Source organism: Carettochelys insculpta, chromosome 18, assembly GCF_033958435.1.
Source record: "Carettochelys insculpta isolate YL-2023 chromosome 18, ASM3395843v1, whole genome shotgun sequence".
In the NCBI taxonomy this organism is placed as follows: Eukaryota; Metazoa; Chordata; order Testudines; family Carettochelyidae; genus Carettochelys; species Carettochelys insculpta.
Genome location: NC_134154.1, coordinates 4,839,473 through 4,854,762, shown reverse-complemented (window position 1 = coordinate 4,854,762; position 15,290 = coordinate 4,839,473). Strand labels below are relative to the sequence as shown.

The window sequence follows — 15,290 nt, the reverse complement described above, 5'->3', positions numbered from 1 at the left end:
CTAAATCTCTTAAAAAACAAAGAGTGGGGAAAACATTAACATACATTTATAGAGTAATATAACAGGATTGAGTCAGCTAGCAAATTATTAAAACCACTAGAGTAACTTGGGATGACCACATTGCCCTGTGGCAAATACTGGACGCTCACCTCTGGAGATGATCTCCCATGTCAGGGCTCCTTGGCGATGGAGGCTGCTGCCCCACAGCAAGGCACTGGGGAACGGGGCTCCACAGCCTCCCAATGAGGGGGAGTGGAGGATGGGGGCTCAGCAACCTCTTGGCATGTGAGTGTGTGCATGTGTGTGCTGAGAATAGGGGCTTCACAGCATTCTAGCAGGGGGAGCCAGGGAACAGGGCAGCTGCCCCATGGAGGAGCTTCCATACAGCAGCAGCTGCCTCACTGAGGCATGGGGTACCAGGGAATGAGGCAGCCATCCCATGGAGGGGTTCCCTCGCAGTGGGAGCTGCCTCACCTAGGCACAGAGCCCCAGGGAATGAGGCAGCTGTCGCACGGAGAAGCTCTACTAAAGCAGGAGCTGCTGCCCCAAGGCACATGGCACCAGGTAATAGGGCAACCTGCCCACAAAGGAGCTCCCTAGCAGTAGAGGTACAGCACCAAGGCAGAGGATACCAGGGAACTGGGCAGCTGCTCTGCAGTGGGTTCTCTGGCAGCAGAGGCTGGCCCTCTGAGACACTGGGTGCCAGGGAACAGGACTACTGCAAAATACAAGACAATTTACCCATTTTCTTTAAAAAGTTAGGAAGTTTGTAAAACAGCTTAAATAAGGGACTGTCCAGAGACAAACAGGACGGATGGTCACCTTACGGAAACTACAAAGTGAGTCATATGATGTTCTATTAAATACTTCCTATATTTAATGCAAACTGGCCATGTAGACACGGGCACTTAAAAAATAAACTCCAGACTGTGCAATTCCCTTATTCCAAATTTGTTTGGGAATAAGGGAATATTAAAGTCTGGAGTTTATTTCTAAGTGGCCACACTTTTGAAGTGCAACTGGCAGCCATTATGCTAATGGCATACTGAATATTCATATCAGTACCTCATTAACCAATTTAGTCGCTACTGATGGATCTCTGCTCCAGGAATATAACTAATTATTTTTGAACTCAGTTATACTTCTAGCCTTTACAACTCAGGTAGCCAGGTCCTCTTACTTGGCTGAGCAGTCTGATTCACTTTCTATTCTTTCATCTCCCTCTCATGGAAACGAAGGGAATATTATGTAGCTAACTTCCACTTTCAGGAGCCACTCATGCTCTTTAAAGTGAGTGAGCATGAGTCTCACTTTAGGAATTCGAAGTCGGCTCTTCTCAAGTCTGGGGAACAAGCACCCCATAGCACTAGTAAAGGGAGGCAGAAAATCACCCCACCACTAGACTACACCACTACAGCTTTGAGGCAAAAAACAACACTTATTCCTGCCTCTAACAATCTAGAAACATGATTGATAATCCTAGCATATGTCTACACAGCAAAATTATTTTGGAATTAAGGCCACTATTCCAAAATTACTTTGCAAGCATCCACACAGCAACACTGCTATTTTTAAAAAACTTTGAAATAGCAGATAGCTGATTTTTGTTTATCTCATTCTAGCTGCATCTACACTAGCACCTTCCTTTTGGAAGGGGCATGCGAGTGAGGGAGGCCAGAAGATACTAATGAGGCACTGCCCATGGAGGGGCCCCCCCAGTCTTCAAAAGCCCCTTATTCCTACTTAATTTTAGGCGTAAGGGGTTTTTGAAGACTGGGGCAACCTTTTGAAAGAACCCCATCTACACAGGCGGTGTGCAATTTGAAAGCAGCACTTTAGAATTGCTGTGGCTCCCATTATGCTACTGAGGTGCTGCACATTCATGGCAGTGCCTCATTAGCATCTTCTCACCTTGCTCATTACCATGCCCCTTCCAAAACGAAGGGGCTAGTGTAGACAGCCTCTATGAGGAATAGAACCTTTTCTGAAATAGATACTTTTGGACCGGGGCCTGTATAGACAGGGAATGAGGGCTATTTTGAAATAAACTATTCTGGAATAGTTTATTCTGAAATAATGCTGCTGTGTAGATATAGAACTCTGGTTCCAAGTGCCTACCTTTTATTTGCTTCCAGGGGCTCTAATCTGAAATACGCTCTGTTGTGTGTGGACACACTATTTTGGAACAGGTTTTGCTTATTTTTGGGGCATCCCTGTAGTGTGGACTCAATATTCCAAAATAGCTTACTTTGGGCTAACTGCCAGAAAAAGCTATTCTGGGAAAACTCTGCAGTGCAGACATACTCCTGCTGAAAAACTAAGGCCTGGTCTACACTGGGAGATTAAGTTGAATTTAAGGGGCTAAATTTGATTTATAAACTCTCCTTCTACAACCCAGACCTCAACAGGTCGATTCTGAGGTACTCTAAGATCGACTTTTGTAATGCTGGTTTCCCCTGGAGTAACTTGAGAGGCTGAAGTTGCATGTTAAAGGAGCCTCAGCTGTCCCCTATCAGCTGAGTTTTGGGAGGCAGGCCTTACCCGCATAATTTTTCTGGGCTCCCCACAGCCTAGGCACACCACTACAGTAGTCTCCCATGGCTTGAGTCAGCTGGACAGTCTCAGCAGTGGCTTGTTTGCTGCATTTTGAGCAGGGGAAAACAGCTCCCTGACATACTGCCCTGCTCTGTGAAAGGTCTTCTTTCACCAGGGGAAAACTGAGGTACCTGTTAACAGTCAGCTGGAGCGCAGGCTTCTAATATCTGGGATTGAGAACACTCTCAAGGGTTTCACTTTCCGCAACTTTACTATCCTACTACTTCAACTTTGCCAGTCTCCTATCCTCGGAGCAGATTGGCACATAAATAGCCAGCTCTGAGTGTGGGAATCATGCAAAGTCAGGCTTCGGGAAAACTGAGGTTTGTTTTCAGAGGAAGGGAGGAGTGAGGGCAATGCACACTGGGATGATGATATCACATACTCACAACCACGTGCAGCACATTTTTTCCTGTAACAAACTGGCAAAAAACCCAACATACAACAGGACTACAGGGACTGTGGGACAGGCACCCGCAATACAGCCCTGCAACAGTTGAACATAGGCAATGTAGTAGGGACAGACTACATCAACTGCAAGCAGGTGCAGACACAACTTCAATTTTATAAAACTGAATACATTTGTTTTTTATTTTCTAGCATGCACATACCCTCAGAAAAACCCCAGCACAGGAAATAATGCAAAGAAACAACACCTTCAAAACACCTACTTAGTAGTAGGCATCCTTCGATCCCGAGGGATCATGGGTTTGTGCCCCAGTTGGACTGATTCGAGCAGCGTCTCCTTTGGCTGTGCAATCCAATCCAGGAGTGGCAGTCCTTTCCGCACTGTGAGCAGCAGTAGGCAGATGTCGCTCTGGTATCACGGGCACGGATCTTCTGTCTTCCGCTTCCTTCATCAAGGTAGTTTCATACATAACAAGAGCTTCCTTCACTCTGTTTCCAGGCATGCCTGTCTGAGGCGAGCAAATGCCAGGTGTTCACACTGATAGAGAGTGCGCTGAGGTCATGCTTGCACGTGTCCTTGTAGCGCAATTTAGGTCGCCCTTTCGGCCTCTTTCCAGACGCCAGTTCACCGAAGAGGAGGTCCTTCGGTATTCAGCCATCCGTCATGCGTGAGACATGGCCCAGCCAGCGCACACGTCTCTGTTTGAGAAGGGTGAACATGGAGGCAGTGCCTGCCCTCTCAAGCACTGCACTATTGGGGACCTTGTCCTGCCATGAGATACCAAGTATGCGCCTAAGGCAGCGCATGTGGAACGTGTTGAGCCGCTGCTCTTGTTTTGAGCGCAAAGTCCATGTTTCACTGGCATACAGCAGTGTGCTCAAAACACAGGCTGTGTAGACCTACACCTTGGTGTATACAGTGAGCTTATTGTTAGCACATACTCTCTTCATCAGCCTGGAAAACATTGCAGTAGCTTTTCCAATGTGCTTGTTGATCTTGCTATCAAGTGACAAGTTGTCCAAGATCATTGAGCCTAGGTACATGAATGCATAGATGACTTTCAATTCATAGCCTAGCAAAAACATCTACTACATCTAACTTTTTACACTATAGCTAGAAACTGGCCTCTTCAGAGGCCCCCAAAAATTGCCAATGACAGCCATGTTACAAGCTCTCAAGGCGGGATATTGGGAAAAGTTTTCAATTAGCAATAACCATGCCTCAGTTTAACTTCATCAGCTACGGTACTGCCACTGCACAAAGATAAAACATCAGCTCACATGACCCTCACTGACTTCCCAGCCAGACGCTTTACATATGGGGTGAACCACTTGCTTCATTCACATTGGCCAGTGCAGTTACTGCACTGTGATTCTGCCTTTCTCCCAGACCTAATCCCATGAAAAAAGCCCACAAGGCTGCTCTGTGTTGTCTTTTTTCCCCAGTTTGTTCACAGGGCATCATGGGTCTGGTTATGCTAATTAGTCATATCAGTAAAGCCGAGAGGGGGACACTGGCGTCTGGGCAGCCCAGGGTCCCAAAAAATTGCCCAGGCTTGTGGCTGGAGAGGTACTCCAGCATCGCTTAACAGCGTTTTTTGATCCATAGTCTATGTAGACTGAAGGATGCCTACTACTACTAGTACTGCTACTACTACTACTACAATCGTTTTTACAACCCCAGCCTCCTGTCTTCCAAAAAATTCACAGGTATAGCAGCTTCTCCCAAGACTCAAGTATCCTCAGGAGGAATTTATTTCTTCTCCACTGCCCATACCATCAGCAGCAGCAGCAGAGCAACTCCCTCACTGAGATAGCTTCGAGGATGGGAAGTTAGCCCAGTGTTCTTTATAGTAAGGCTGATGATCACCTGTGGACAGACTGAAAGGACAGACTATGGCAGGTCAGAAACAAGCAGAACTCCTGCACATCTGGTGGGCTTGTGGGGTCTGGGTGAGAATTTGGGTGGCGGGGAGTGTCAGTGTTGGGGTGAAGGGAGCTCAGGTAGTATAGCAGACTCAGGGCTGGGGCAGTGGGGTACAATGGGGGGTATGGGATGGAGTTGGGGATTCAGGGCATGAGAAGGGGTTCAGCACTGGGCCAGGTGTTGGTGTGCAGGGTAGTTACCTGGGGCAGCTCCAGTTTGTTGCGCATGGTGGGGAGAGTAACCGGTGGGTTACTCACCTGCAGGCACCATCCCCCTTGCTTACATAGGCCATGATTCCCAGCCAATGGGCACTCAGGGCAGAGCCTCCAGGCAAGGGCAGTACTGGGACAGAGCTTCCTGAAGCTCAGAGTGATGTGGCTCCAGCTCCTAAAGCCCCTGTCTTAATCCAGTCCTGCTGCTGGAGCCGGAAGAGCTCACCTCTACCCCAGCCACGGCTGGGGCCAGAGAACAGCACGAGCTGGAGCTGCCTTGACACACTTTCCCCACTGCTACCAGTGTGTGCACGTGTGCAGACTCCTGCTGCTGGGACCAGCTCTCTAGCCCTGCTAGTCCTCCTGCTAGTCCTCCTTGAGAGAGCATATGGCTCCCCACATGTTCCATGTGTCACTCCTGGAGGGAAATAATTTTTTTTTATAATAAAAAAAACCCTGCTTGAAGGGAGCAGTTTTGGGTCTGGCTCTGTTCAATATCTTCATTAATAATTTAGGTAATGGCATGGAGCCAGAGTGGGCAAAATGAAGCCTACAGGCCAAACCCGCCCACCAAACATTCTGGCTGAGGCTGGAGGAAAATGTCCCAAAGGCCAGGGGAGCTCTCAGGTGGTCTGCCAGCCTACCATAGTCCCAGCCACACTGCTCCCACAAGTGGCTGGCTGCCACTAGCAAGCATCAATTTGTCCCTTGTGGTGAGATGGCCAGTGGGTTTCCGTGGGCTGCCCCCAGCCTCAGCACCATCCTAACATAAAAGCTCCCATTGGCTGGAGAGCACAGACAGCATGCAGAGACCCACTGCCTCTTGCCTTCAACGGGTGTATACACAGAGACATGCTTGCTAGAGGAAGCCATCAGCTTTGAATGGCACGGGGCCACCATGGCATGCAAGCCGCCTCTGCACCCTGCTGCTGAACCGGTGGCCAGGAGCCACCTAGGGTAAGCACCTCCTAGCCACAGCCTGCTCCCTGCACTCACTCCTGCACCCCAACTCTTTCCCTACACCCAAACCCCATCTCAGATTCTGCCTCACATCCTGCTCCCCAATCTCCTGTCATCCAGTCCCAGCTTCTGGCAGCCAGACGTTTAGGGATACCCAGGCTACATCTACACTACAGAGATCTTTCAAAAGAAGATTCTCCAAAAGACTCTTCTGAAAAAACTTTTGAAAGAAAAGAACTACCTTCAAAAAAGCAGATCAAAAGAGAAACTTGTTTTTCTAAAAGAACGCAGCTATACAGCCCCTATTTTTTCAAAAAAATGAATCTGAAAACATTTATTTTTTCTAACTTTTTACACTATTAGCAGAAATCAGCCTCTTTAGAGGCCCCCAAAAATTGCCAATGACAGCTATATTACAAGCTGTCAAGGTGGGATATTGGGAAAAGTTTTCAATTAGCAATAACCATGCCTCAGTTAAACCTCATCAGCTATGGTATTGCCACTGCGCAAAGGTAAAAAATGAAAGCATGTGACCTTCGCTGACTTGCCAGCCAGACGCTTTACAGAATGGGGTGAATCACTTGCTTAGCTCTTATTGGACAGTGCAGCTGCTATTCCACTGTGAGTCCCTCTTGCTGCCAGACCTAATGTCCCCAGCCTCCCTCCAACACACCAAACAAACAAAAAAAATAAAACACAAGGCTGCTACAGGCCAACTTTTTCCTCCCAGTTTGTTCAAAGGGCATCACGGGCCTGGTTATGCTAATTACTCCACCATCTTTGCAACCCCAGCCTCCTATCTCCTTCCTGTCTTCCAAAAGATCCTCTTCCAGGACAACGGTATCCTCGGGAGGAATCTGTTTCTCCTCCATAGCCCATACCATCAGCAGCAGAGCAACTCTCTTGCTGTCTTACAGTCCAAATGCTAAAAAAACACCCCATTAGGCTCTTCCAGAGAGGAGACAGCTTGGAGGATGGGAAGGTAGCCCAATGTTCCTTGCAGCCTCAGTAAGGCTGCTGATCACCTGTGGAGAGGCTGAAAAAAGAGGCCATGGCAGGCCAGAGACAAGCAGAACTCTTCTGCACCTGAGGCATCCAGGAACAGCTTCCCTGATGGGGAGAGGAGCCACATGTGATTTTGGCCTAGCCCTGGCCGCTCCAGGAGGGGGCTCCAGGCTGGGACAAAGAAGATTTAGAGTGTGGAAGTGGTCTCAGGGCGGGAAGTTAGGATGGGTTCGTGGGGTCTCGGTGTGAATTTGTGTACAGGGAGGGTTCGAGGCAGCTCCAGCTTGCTCTGCTGTCTGTCCACAGCCGTGGCTGGGATAGGGACATACTCCTCCAGCAGCAGGACTGGATTAAAAAGGGGGCCTTAGGGGCTGGAGGCATGTCACTGTAAGCTCCAGGAACCTCTGTCCCAGTGCTGCCCTTGCCTAGAGGCTCTGCCCCTGAGTTACTATTGGCTGGGAAGCACAGTCAATGGGAGTTGGGTGACTACCCACTCCCTGCCAACAAACAGGAACTACCCTGGCTAACGATACTGCACACAACCAGAATGTTTTCATAGTTTAAGTTCTTAACTCAGTTCCAGGTCCCACACCCTGAGCCTACTCCAGGTAAAAAGGCACTTCAGAAACTACCAAAAATTACCCATAGCAGCTCTATTTCAAGTTCTAAGGAACAACAGTAGCAAGAAGAGATCATGAAATAACAATCCAGCATCCCTGCACCTGTAGTTTTTCTGGTACTCACTCACTTGCCTGCCAGCCACTTGCTTTCCAGCATTGGGTGAACCAGACTGATTGCAGAGCACCATGGTCTTGATTAGACTATTTAGCCTATAGCACTGTTTGTAGTACCAGCTGCCTGTCACCCTTCTATCCCGTGAAAGTTTCACACATGCTGCAACTTGTCCCAAGGTATCTCTGCTGTCTGTTATACCAGAGTCATAGACTGAAATGCAATGCCAGTATAGATCTGCTAAATTAACTGTACGAATTTAGATTCTGCTTGACTCTGTCTCTAGTCTTGTGATTTTTCCCCTCTACATTTTGAAAGGATTGCACAGTTGAGTTCGCTGGCGTTTTGAAATTAATTAATTAATTGATTGACTTGTGGGATTTGTAGTGTTCCTTTTAGCTTTGTTTCTGTGAACTACATTACCCAGAGTTCTCTCTTTCTGCAGGCTTTTTGTCTTCGCTGAAGGTCAGGCACTACCATAACATGAGAGGTGAAATTGCAAATTATTATAGAAATATTCTTGCTGATTTAACATCAAGGGGTTTATTCGTTTCTGTTGTTAATAAGCCTGTATTTTTTAGAAATGTGCATTTGGCTAAGCTGTGTGCTATGTGTCTTTGGAGTCCTGGGTTATCTCGAGATGCCTCTTTCCTGCTGATCTGTTTCTGTACTGCCTTATAGACGTTGTGTGAAACGTTCTGCAACTGTAACAGATGAAGCAAACAACTATAGATTTAGGACTTGACAGGAGAGTGAAATGGAAAATTATTTTTATCTTGTGGACTAGACAGCACTGAGGTTAAGAATCACATTTTAAAAGTAAAAAGTCCTGTTTCTCAAGTGCATTTACTTGCTTCATTAAATATTTCTAGCTTTTGCTGCTCACCTCCCCCAGTATTGTCACCATATCTTTCTCTTTCCTCTTTCACCATATTTCTCCAACATATGCTTTCTATTTGGTTTTTGCTTTTTACTGTAATTTCCCACTCCTACCACTGCAGGCTCTGCTTTGAATATTTCACCTTAATTTTGGTAAAACAAAAAAGCAGACATGTAGCACTTTGAAGACTAACAAAATGATTTATTAGGTGATGAGCTTTTGTGGGGGAGACCCACTTCTTCACATCTGGAAATAGTGAACTGGCACATGCCAGGAAAAGTTAAGGAAGATTTATTTATTCTAAGCTTTAACTGCCCAATATTCATCTGTTTGGATCCTAGATGAGCATTTACTGTGCTTTGAAGGTGCCAGAAGGTTGCAGAGCTCTCGGACGCCATCACTACAGATCTCATTCTGTGGCCAAGGCCTCTGCAAACCTGGCTTTTGTGCCTGCCAGCCCTCCTCCAGCTGCTGTGGAGGTGGAAGCACTACAGCACTTTGTGTCTAATTCCCAGAGGCTGTTAGTAATGACTGGCGCTGGCATCTCCACTGAATCAGGTATCCCGGACTACCGATCAGAAGGCATAGGGCTCTATGCCAGGACAGAGAGGCGGCCCATCCAGCATGCTGAGTTTGTTCGCAGTGCCAGTGCCCGCCAGCGGTACTGGGCAAGGAACTTCGTGGGCTGGCCCCAGTTCTCCTCTCACCAGCCTAATGCAGCACACCTGGCCTTAAGAAACTGGGAGAAGCTAGGAAAGCTGCACTGGTTGGTGACCCAGAATGTGGATGCCCTGCATACTAAGACCGGGAGTCAGCGTGTGACAGAGCTTCACGGCTGCACACACAGGTACTCTGCAGGTATAAGGAAAAGATGGTTAATGCATGGGGACCATCATATAGGTGAGAGGGCGGCTTAAGAATGGATGTGGTGTTAAAGATGGAAGGATGTCATGTTACTATATGGGCGGAACAACATAAAGGTGTTGCTTGACTGTGGGAGAGGTGAGCACAGAATTGCCATGGCATGGCAGGCGGGTGGTTGATCCCTTGATGCTCTTCAAGGGGTAGAATGTCGTATGCCCAGGTGCTCCTATGTTTCACACACCTTTTGAGCAGCAGTTTCAGTGTGTTAGAATTAAGATATTCTCCTATTTTGTCATATCTGGAGACCTTTCAGTGAGGGTGAGAAAGGGAACAGGGACCACAAGTATTCAGGAAAAGTTAAATGGGGCTGAAATCAGTGCTCTTTGCTGGAAGCACCAAAGCTGGGCGTGCGTAGAGATAATAAGTGCAGCAAGGATAGTACATGCCAAAGACATTGTATACTCTACAGATCAGCAGCTCAGCCACTTCTTGGGAGGGGAGTAGCACTCTGCACCTGGAAAAGGAGAGGGGATTTTGGCCAATGCCATTTACCAAAAGATCGCAAAGCATTTTAATGTTTGCATGGAGCAGACAGGACCACAATGTTTGAAGGCCCTGTAGGAAAGATCCACATGCACAGTAGTTTATCTGCCTTGGAAGAATGCTGGGCTGAGTTGACTCTGCTGGAAACTGAACCTGTGGTGATATTTCATAGCAATACTAAAACCAGAAAACCACCCCTTGCTGGTGAACATGGAGTGGGAAGTAGGTAGAGGACTCAGCTTCTTTCTTGCATCATTCTCACTTTCTAGAGCAGTGGATTTCAAACTTTTTCCATCTGTAGACCCCTAATACTTTTTGAATGGAGATGTAGCCCCCTTTAGGTACACTATGTGGAATACAAGGAGTGCCCCAACCACAGGGTGAAAACCATTGCTTTAGATCATGTAGTTTTTAGAACCTACCTGTGTCCACAGGCAGTTTCCTTCGGGGGCATAATTAAACACAGGCCATTCAAGTGCATGTTTCTATCATTCTTCTGGTCTGTTCAAGGCCAAACCTGCTACACTCCTTGAGTTGTGAGGGTCATATTGGGCCTTCCAGACTTCATACAGGAATGACTGGGAAACATTTTCTGGCCTGTATTATGTATGTCAGATTAGATGATCACAAACGGTCCCTCTGGCCTTAAAATCTTTGGATCAGTGAATCAATGCACTACAGCAGAGATGGAGCCCTTTGACAGACCATGAACTCTGTTTCAGGGTTCTCTGCCTTGGCTGTGGAGTACAAACCCCCCGCTCTGAGCTTCAGAAGCGCTTTGAAGCACTGAATCCCACCTGGAGAGCTGAAGCCCATGGTGTGGCCCCTGATGGGGATGTCTTCCTCACGGAGGAGCAGGTGCATAATTTCCACGTCCCGGCCTGCAGCAGATGTGGTGGGATCCTGAAGCCCGATGTGACTTTCTTTGGGGACACGGTTAGCCGGGAGAAAGTGGACTTTGTGCACAAGCGCCTGGCTGAAGCAGATTCCGTGCTGGTGGTAGGATCCTCTTTGCAGGTAATTGCTCATGTTTCCTGCCTGTATTCATCTTTTTCCGGACTACTGTCTCTGCAATGGTCCCAGTGACCACCAGCTCTCTTAGATTAAATCCTTTGCTCTGATCTGCCTGTGACTCTGCTATCCCACTTGTCCAGGTAGCCCTTTTATCTACCCAACTTTAAGTACAGGTTAGCCCTGCAAAGATCACAGTCCCACCTTTTCCTGCCCAAATCTTTTGTCTTTAGCACCCAATTAAACCTGATGTGAAATATCTGGAGGTTAAGTGCTGCAGAGTCTCTCTTCATACCCACTTCAAGTTTTTCTTTGAATTTTCTCACATATTCCTCTCATGCCCTAGGGTTACGGGAATGGCAATCTGAAATAACTGTTTCTAGTGTAAGGAGGCATATACATACCCAGCTAGAGCTCAGCAGGAAGCACACTAGCCTGCCATGCTTGGACAGAACAGCATTTCAAGTTAATTCCCCATTAGGCGACTGAAAATAAGTTGAAGCAGATGAGGGAGCAGAAAGCCTCCCCCCTGCTTGCTGGAACAGCCCTGCTGGGCAGCTTCCCTTCTTTGCTTTGCCATCACTTTTTCTCCCGGAGCTATTTCTTGCCTGTGTTGTTATTTATCATGACTCTGAGCACATCACTTAAGCTGGGAAATCATCTGGGAGACAGTTTTCATGAAAGCTGCTTTACAGAATAAAGCTGCACTAGCAAATGCTGACATATACCTTAAATAAAACAAAACAGCAATCCTGTAGCACTTTAAAGTCTAACAAAATAATTTATTAGGTGATGCGCTCTCATCTCTCCCACCCAGAAGTGGGTCTGTCCCACTAAAGCTCATCAGCTAATAAATTATTTTGTTAGTCTTTAAAGTGCTACAGGACTGCTGTTTTGTTTTCAGAAAATACAGACTAACCTGGCCACCTCTTTGTGACTATATAATCTTAAGTGAAACTAATCCAAAGGCTGATGTGAGGGGGTAAGGCCCAGGCTGTTGAGGCTCTTTAGAGCATCTGGGGCCAAACTGCTGCTTGAGCCTAAAGTAAAATCACAATCTTGTCTCTGGAAGCAATCAAGGCTTCATATACATCCCTGGGACTTCCCCAGCAGGACCGAATTGGCAGAGCAGATAGGCATGAAAGTGGAAGGAAGCATATAAGGTAAGGCCCTATGATAACTAGCTAAGGATGACACACAGTGTTCCCTGTAAGCTGAATGTTTGGGAAGCCACCCAGGACTGATTCAAGTGCTACCCAGCTGGTTAGCAGAGCGCCTTCAGCTGGCACCATGTGCTTCTGTTGGTGGTACACCTCTGCACATCCCTCGGTATGCATTAAATTTATTCTGCACATGTATGGAAAAAATTAGAGGGAAGATTGGTGGTGAGGAGAGTGACCAAAACCCATTAAAGTGGGGTATACTTTCCACAGTATTGAAAATCTGTCTATTGTGCTTCTGCCCAGGTTCCTCATCACTTTGTCCCTTTGTGTCCCTGCAGGTGTACTCTGGTTACAGGTTTGCACTTGCTGCCCATGAGAAGAAGCTGCCAATTGTGATAATTAATATAGGGCCCACAAGGTCAGATCACTTAGCATCCATGAAACTGAATTCCCGGTGTGGGGAGTTGCTGCCTTTGATTGTCCCACAGTGACCCAGCTTCTTGTATCAGTGAGTGAGGCGCCCTCATCTCTCCAAGGCAAGTACCCTGTTTGTGGTGAATCAACTCCCCAGCCTTACCTGTGACAAGTTGAAGTGGGATTGTCAGTCATACTTGCTGAGCAGCAGGAGGTCCTTATACACCCAACAAATGCTGAGCACATCTGGCAGGAGAGGGACTGAGATCAGTCAACCAAAAAATCATCCCAATAACAGGTGCCAATACCTGATTAGGTTGTGGCAACTCTGACTGATGCAGTCCTGATGGGACAGGCTGATGACCTCCAAAGTAATAACAACAGATCTGGACACCCTTTAGCTCCCATTGACTTCTGTGGGTTTGAGAATGGCTCCAAGGCTGTTAATCCTCCCAGAGAATGGGATCAGGGGAATTTTCAGTCTTGTTTCTTTAGTTTTCTGGTTTGTTTGGTTCCCAGTCTGATAGTTACTGTACCAAGGCAGTTAGCAGAAAGCCCCCAGGTAGCAGCTTCAGGGTCAGACTGGCTGATCAGCATCTTGGTGAAACTTTGTGTCAGAACATTTAAAAAAAACAGTGACTTACCAACAAGGCCCATTGTGCACTGTGATTTTTAGTACAAAGTTTACAGGACGTGGTTAATGCAAAGACTCTCTCTGGTAGGACTGCCCATAACTAATCAGGGCACTGATTTTTAAAGCATCAAGTTCCATTGAAATGCTATGGTAATACAATTAATAATCAATATAAAGCCATTTGTTTTCCTCACATTTTCAGGTACTTATTGAACTATCGTCTTTTAAGAGGAGCTGTTTCAACCCAGGAAGCTAACAAAGGGTGAGATCCAAGAATGCATCTTTTGATGAAACCAGCAGAGGGCAGCAAGCCATCATCTGGTCCAATTAGATCAGCTTCGTGCACTGAGCCGTGGTCTCCATTACCTGGAAGCCAAGGGGTGGGAGCATCTGATACGATGTTCTCTCTACCTTTAGTGCCCTACGTGTCCTTAAGAGTCTACTGTGCCTCTGCTTTGCTATCAGTGTGCAGTGCGGGGAAAAGGTGATGAGACTTTTGTACCTCCAAACCAAGACCCTTTTCTTATATCTGGCACCAAGAGGAAGGCTGGGGAACAGGAGTTCAGAGAAGAGATTAGACAAATTGGAATGGGTGTGGGACATGGAGCTGAAGAGGGTTTTAACAGCTGGGGGATCTAATGACACAAGCAGGTGAGAGGGGAGGGCATAGGACAGGCCCAGTGAAGTGGGAACGCTGCACTCCCAGAGCTGGGAGGAATGTGTACTGGAAAAGAAAGTTTTCAGCAGAACAGGGCACCTACTAAATGCAGCTGCTTTCTTGAGATAATCTGCCCCTCAAAGAAGTCTATCAGCTGAACAAGTCACCCCCTAGCAGGGTGAAGGCTGAACATTAGTGGGCCAGAGGGAAGTACTGTACAGCTTGGCAGCTCCTATTTGAACCTTCTTTACAAAAATTACTGGGAAATTGATGGAGTTTCACTGAATCAGTCTGACCAGACCTGCATCCAACTAAACTATTATCTTCTCCGTAATGCACAGTTGGGAGATTTTCAGTTTAATTAAATAAGAAGTTGTTTACAAGATGTATGTGGCTGCTTTGGAATTTTTTTTCCCTCCTATGAATCAGTCAAGTTCATGCCTGTGTTAGAATCATTCTTCCATTTCAGAAATTCCAGCTGAAATGATTAGCGTTAGATGAAGCAAAAGAGTAATACAAAGACACCTGCACAAGTGACCACCCTGATGACAGAACCGTCTGTCTAAATAGGCTGCTCCAAAGCATCCCTAGCCCTCATTTTGCCTCATCATTAAGAAAAGATCCATTTCTTTTAAGCAACCAATTTTTGTTGTTCCTTTAAGATGTTTTTCACTACAGAGGTTGAGAGGCAGAAGTGAGAACTGGATGAACATTGGGCCTTTGAGCTGACCTGCTGTATTAGAGGCTATATTAAGCCCCTCCAGTGTTGTGGTGAGTTCTTAAGATTCCATTCAGGATGAAGATTAAAATGCTCCAGTCCCACCTTCAAAAGCTGAGTTTCGTATAGTAGCCTGCCGAAAAGAATAATGATGAATACAGAGGGCAAGGGCAGCTGTGCTCACTTGCTGAAAGGGCACTGCCCCGCCAAGGAGCAAAGTAAGGAGGCCTGGGCAAGTGTCACAGAGCCATTCCCTGCTCATGCATTGTTCAAATCCAGACCAGGACAGCTGTAACTAATAAGCTGGAGCAGACCCTGGTACACATGCCATCTGAATTGATGTAGCTTAATGCCCCCTCCCTCAGATGACCAAGTCTCCCTAAAAGGCATCTCTTTTGGAATGAATCACAGGTCTGTTTGTTGATGCTTACAAGCATCATGCCAGCTCTGGCCTATTAGAATTGCCCCACCAGTCAAAGCTTCCCAAGCAATCAATCAGCTATTCCCTTTGTACCATCACCAAGGCTTCTACGCAGCAGTGTCCTCACCCACAACCAAAGCGCTCG

The 15,290-nt window shown here is 46.9% G+C and overlaps 1 protein-coding gene and 2 non-coding genes across 5 annotated transcripts; 1 reads left to right on the top strand and 2 right to left on the bottom strand.

Moving 5' to 3' along the window:
* Positions 1-4,128: 4,128 nt before the first annotated feature.
* Positions 4,129-4,269, bottom strand: LOC142022908 (U4 spliceosomal RNA). Its single transcript, XR_012648071.1, has one exon. It is a non-coding gene; the product is annotated as a U4 spliceosomal RNA (small nuclear RNA).
* Positions 4,270-6,475: 2,206 nt separating this feature from the next.
* On the bottom strand, positions 6,476-6,616 carry LOC142022916 (U4 spliceosomal RNA). Its single transcript, XR_012648079.1, has one exon. It is a non-coding gene; the product is annotated as a U4 spliceosomal RNA (small nuclear RNA).
* A 1,668-nt stretch (positions 6,617-8,284) lies between these two features.
* On the top strand, positions 8,285-14,385 carry SIRT4 (sirtuin 4). Of its 3 annotated transcripts, none has more exons than XM_075012471.1 (5): positions 8,285-8,329; positions 9,235-9,566; positions 10,849-11,143; positions 12,639-12,836; positions 13,551-14,385. In XM_075012471.1, exons 2-4 carry the CDS (start codon positions 9,247-9,249, stop codon positions 12,789-12,791), a joined length of 768 nt encoding a protein of 255 aa, XP_074868572.1. In that variant the 5' UTR covers positions 8,285-8,329; positions 9,235-9,246; the 3' UTR covers positions 12,792-12,836; positions 13,551-14,385. The 3 variants fall into 3 exon arrangements, with proteins under 3 accessions (XP_074868572.1, XP_074868570.1, XP_074868571.1); XM_075012469.1 differs by having other exon boundaries at positions 9,061-9,566; XM_075012470.1 differs by lacking the exon at positions 8,285-8,329 and having other exon boundaries at positions 8,448-9,566.
* Positions 14,386-15,290: the final 905 nt, after the last annotated feature.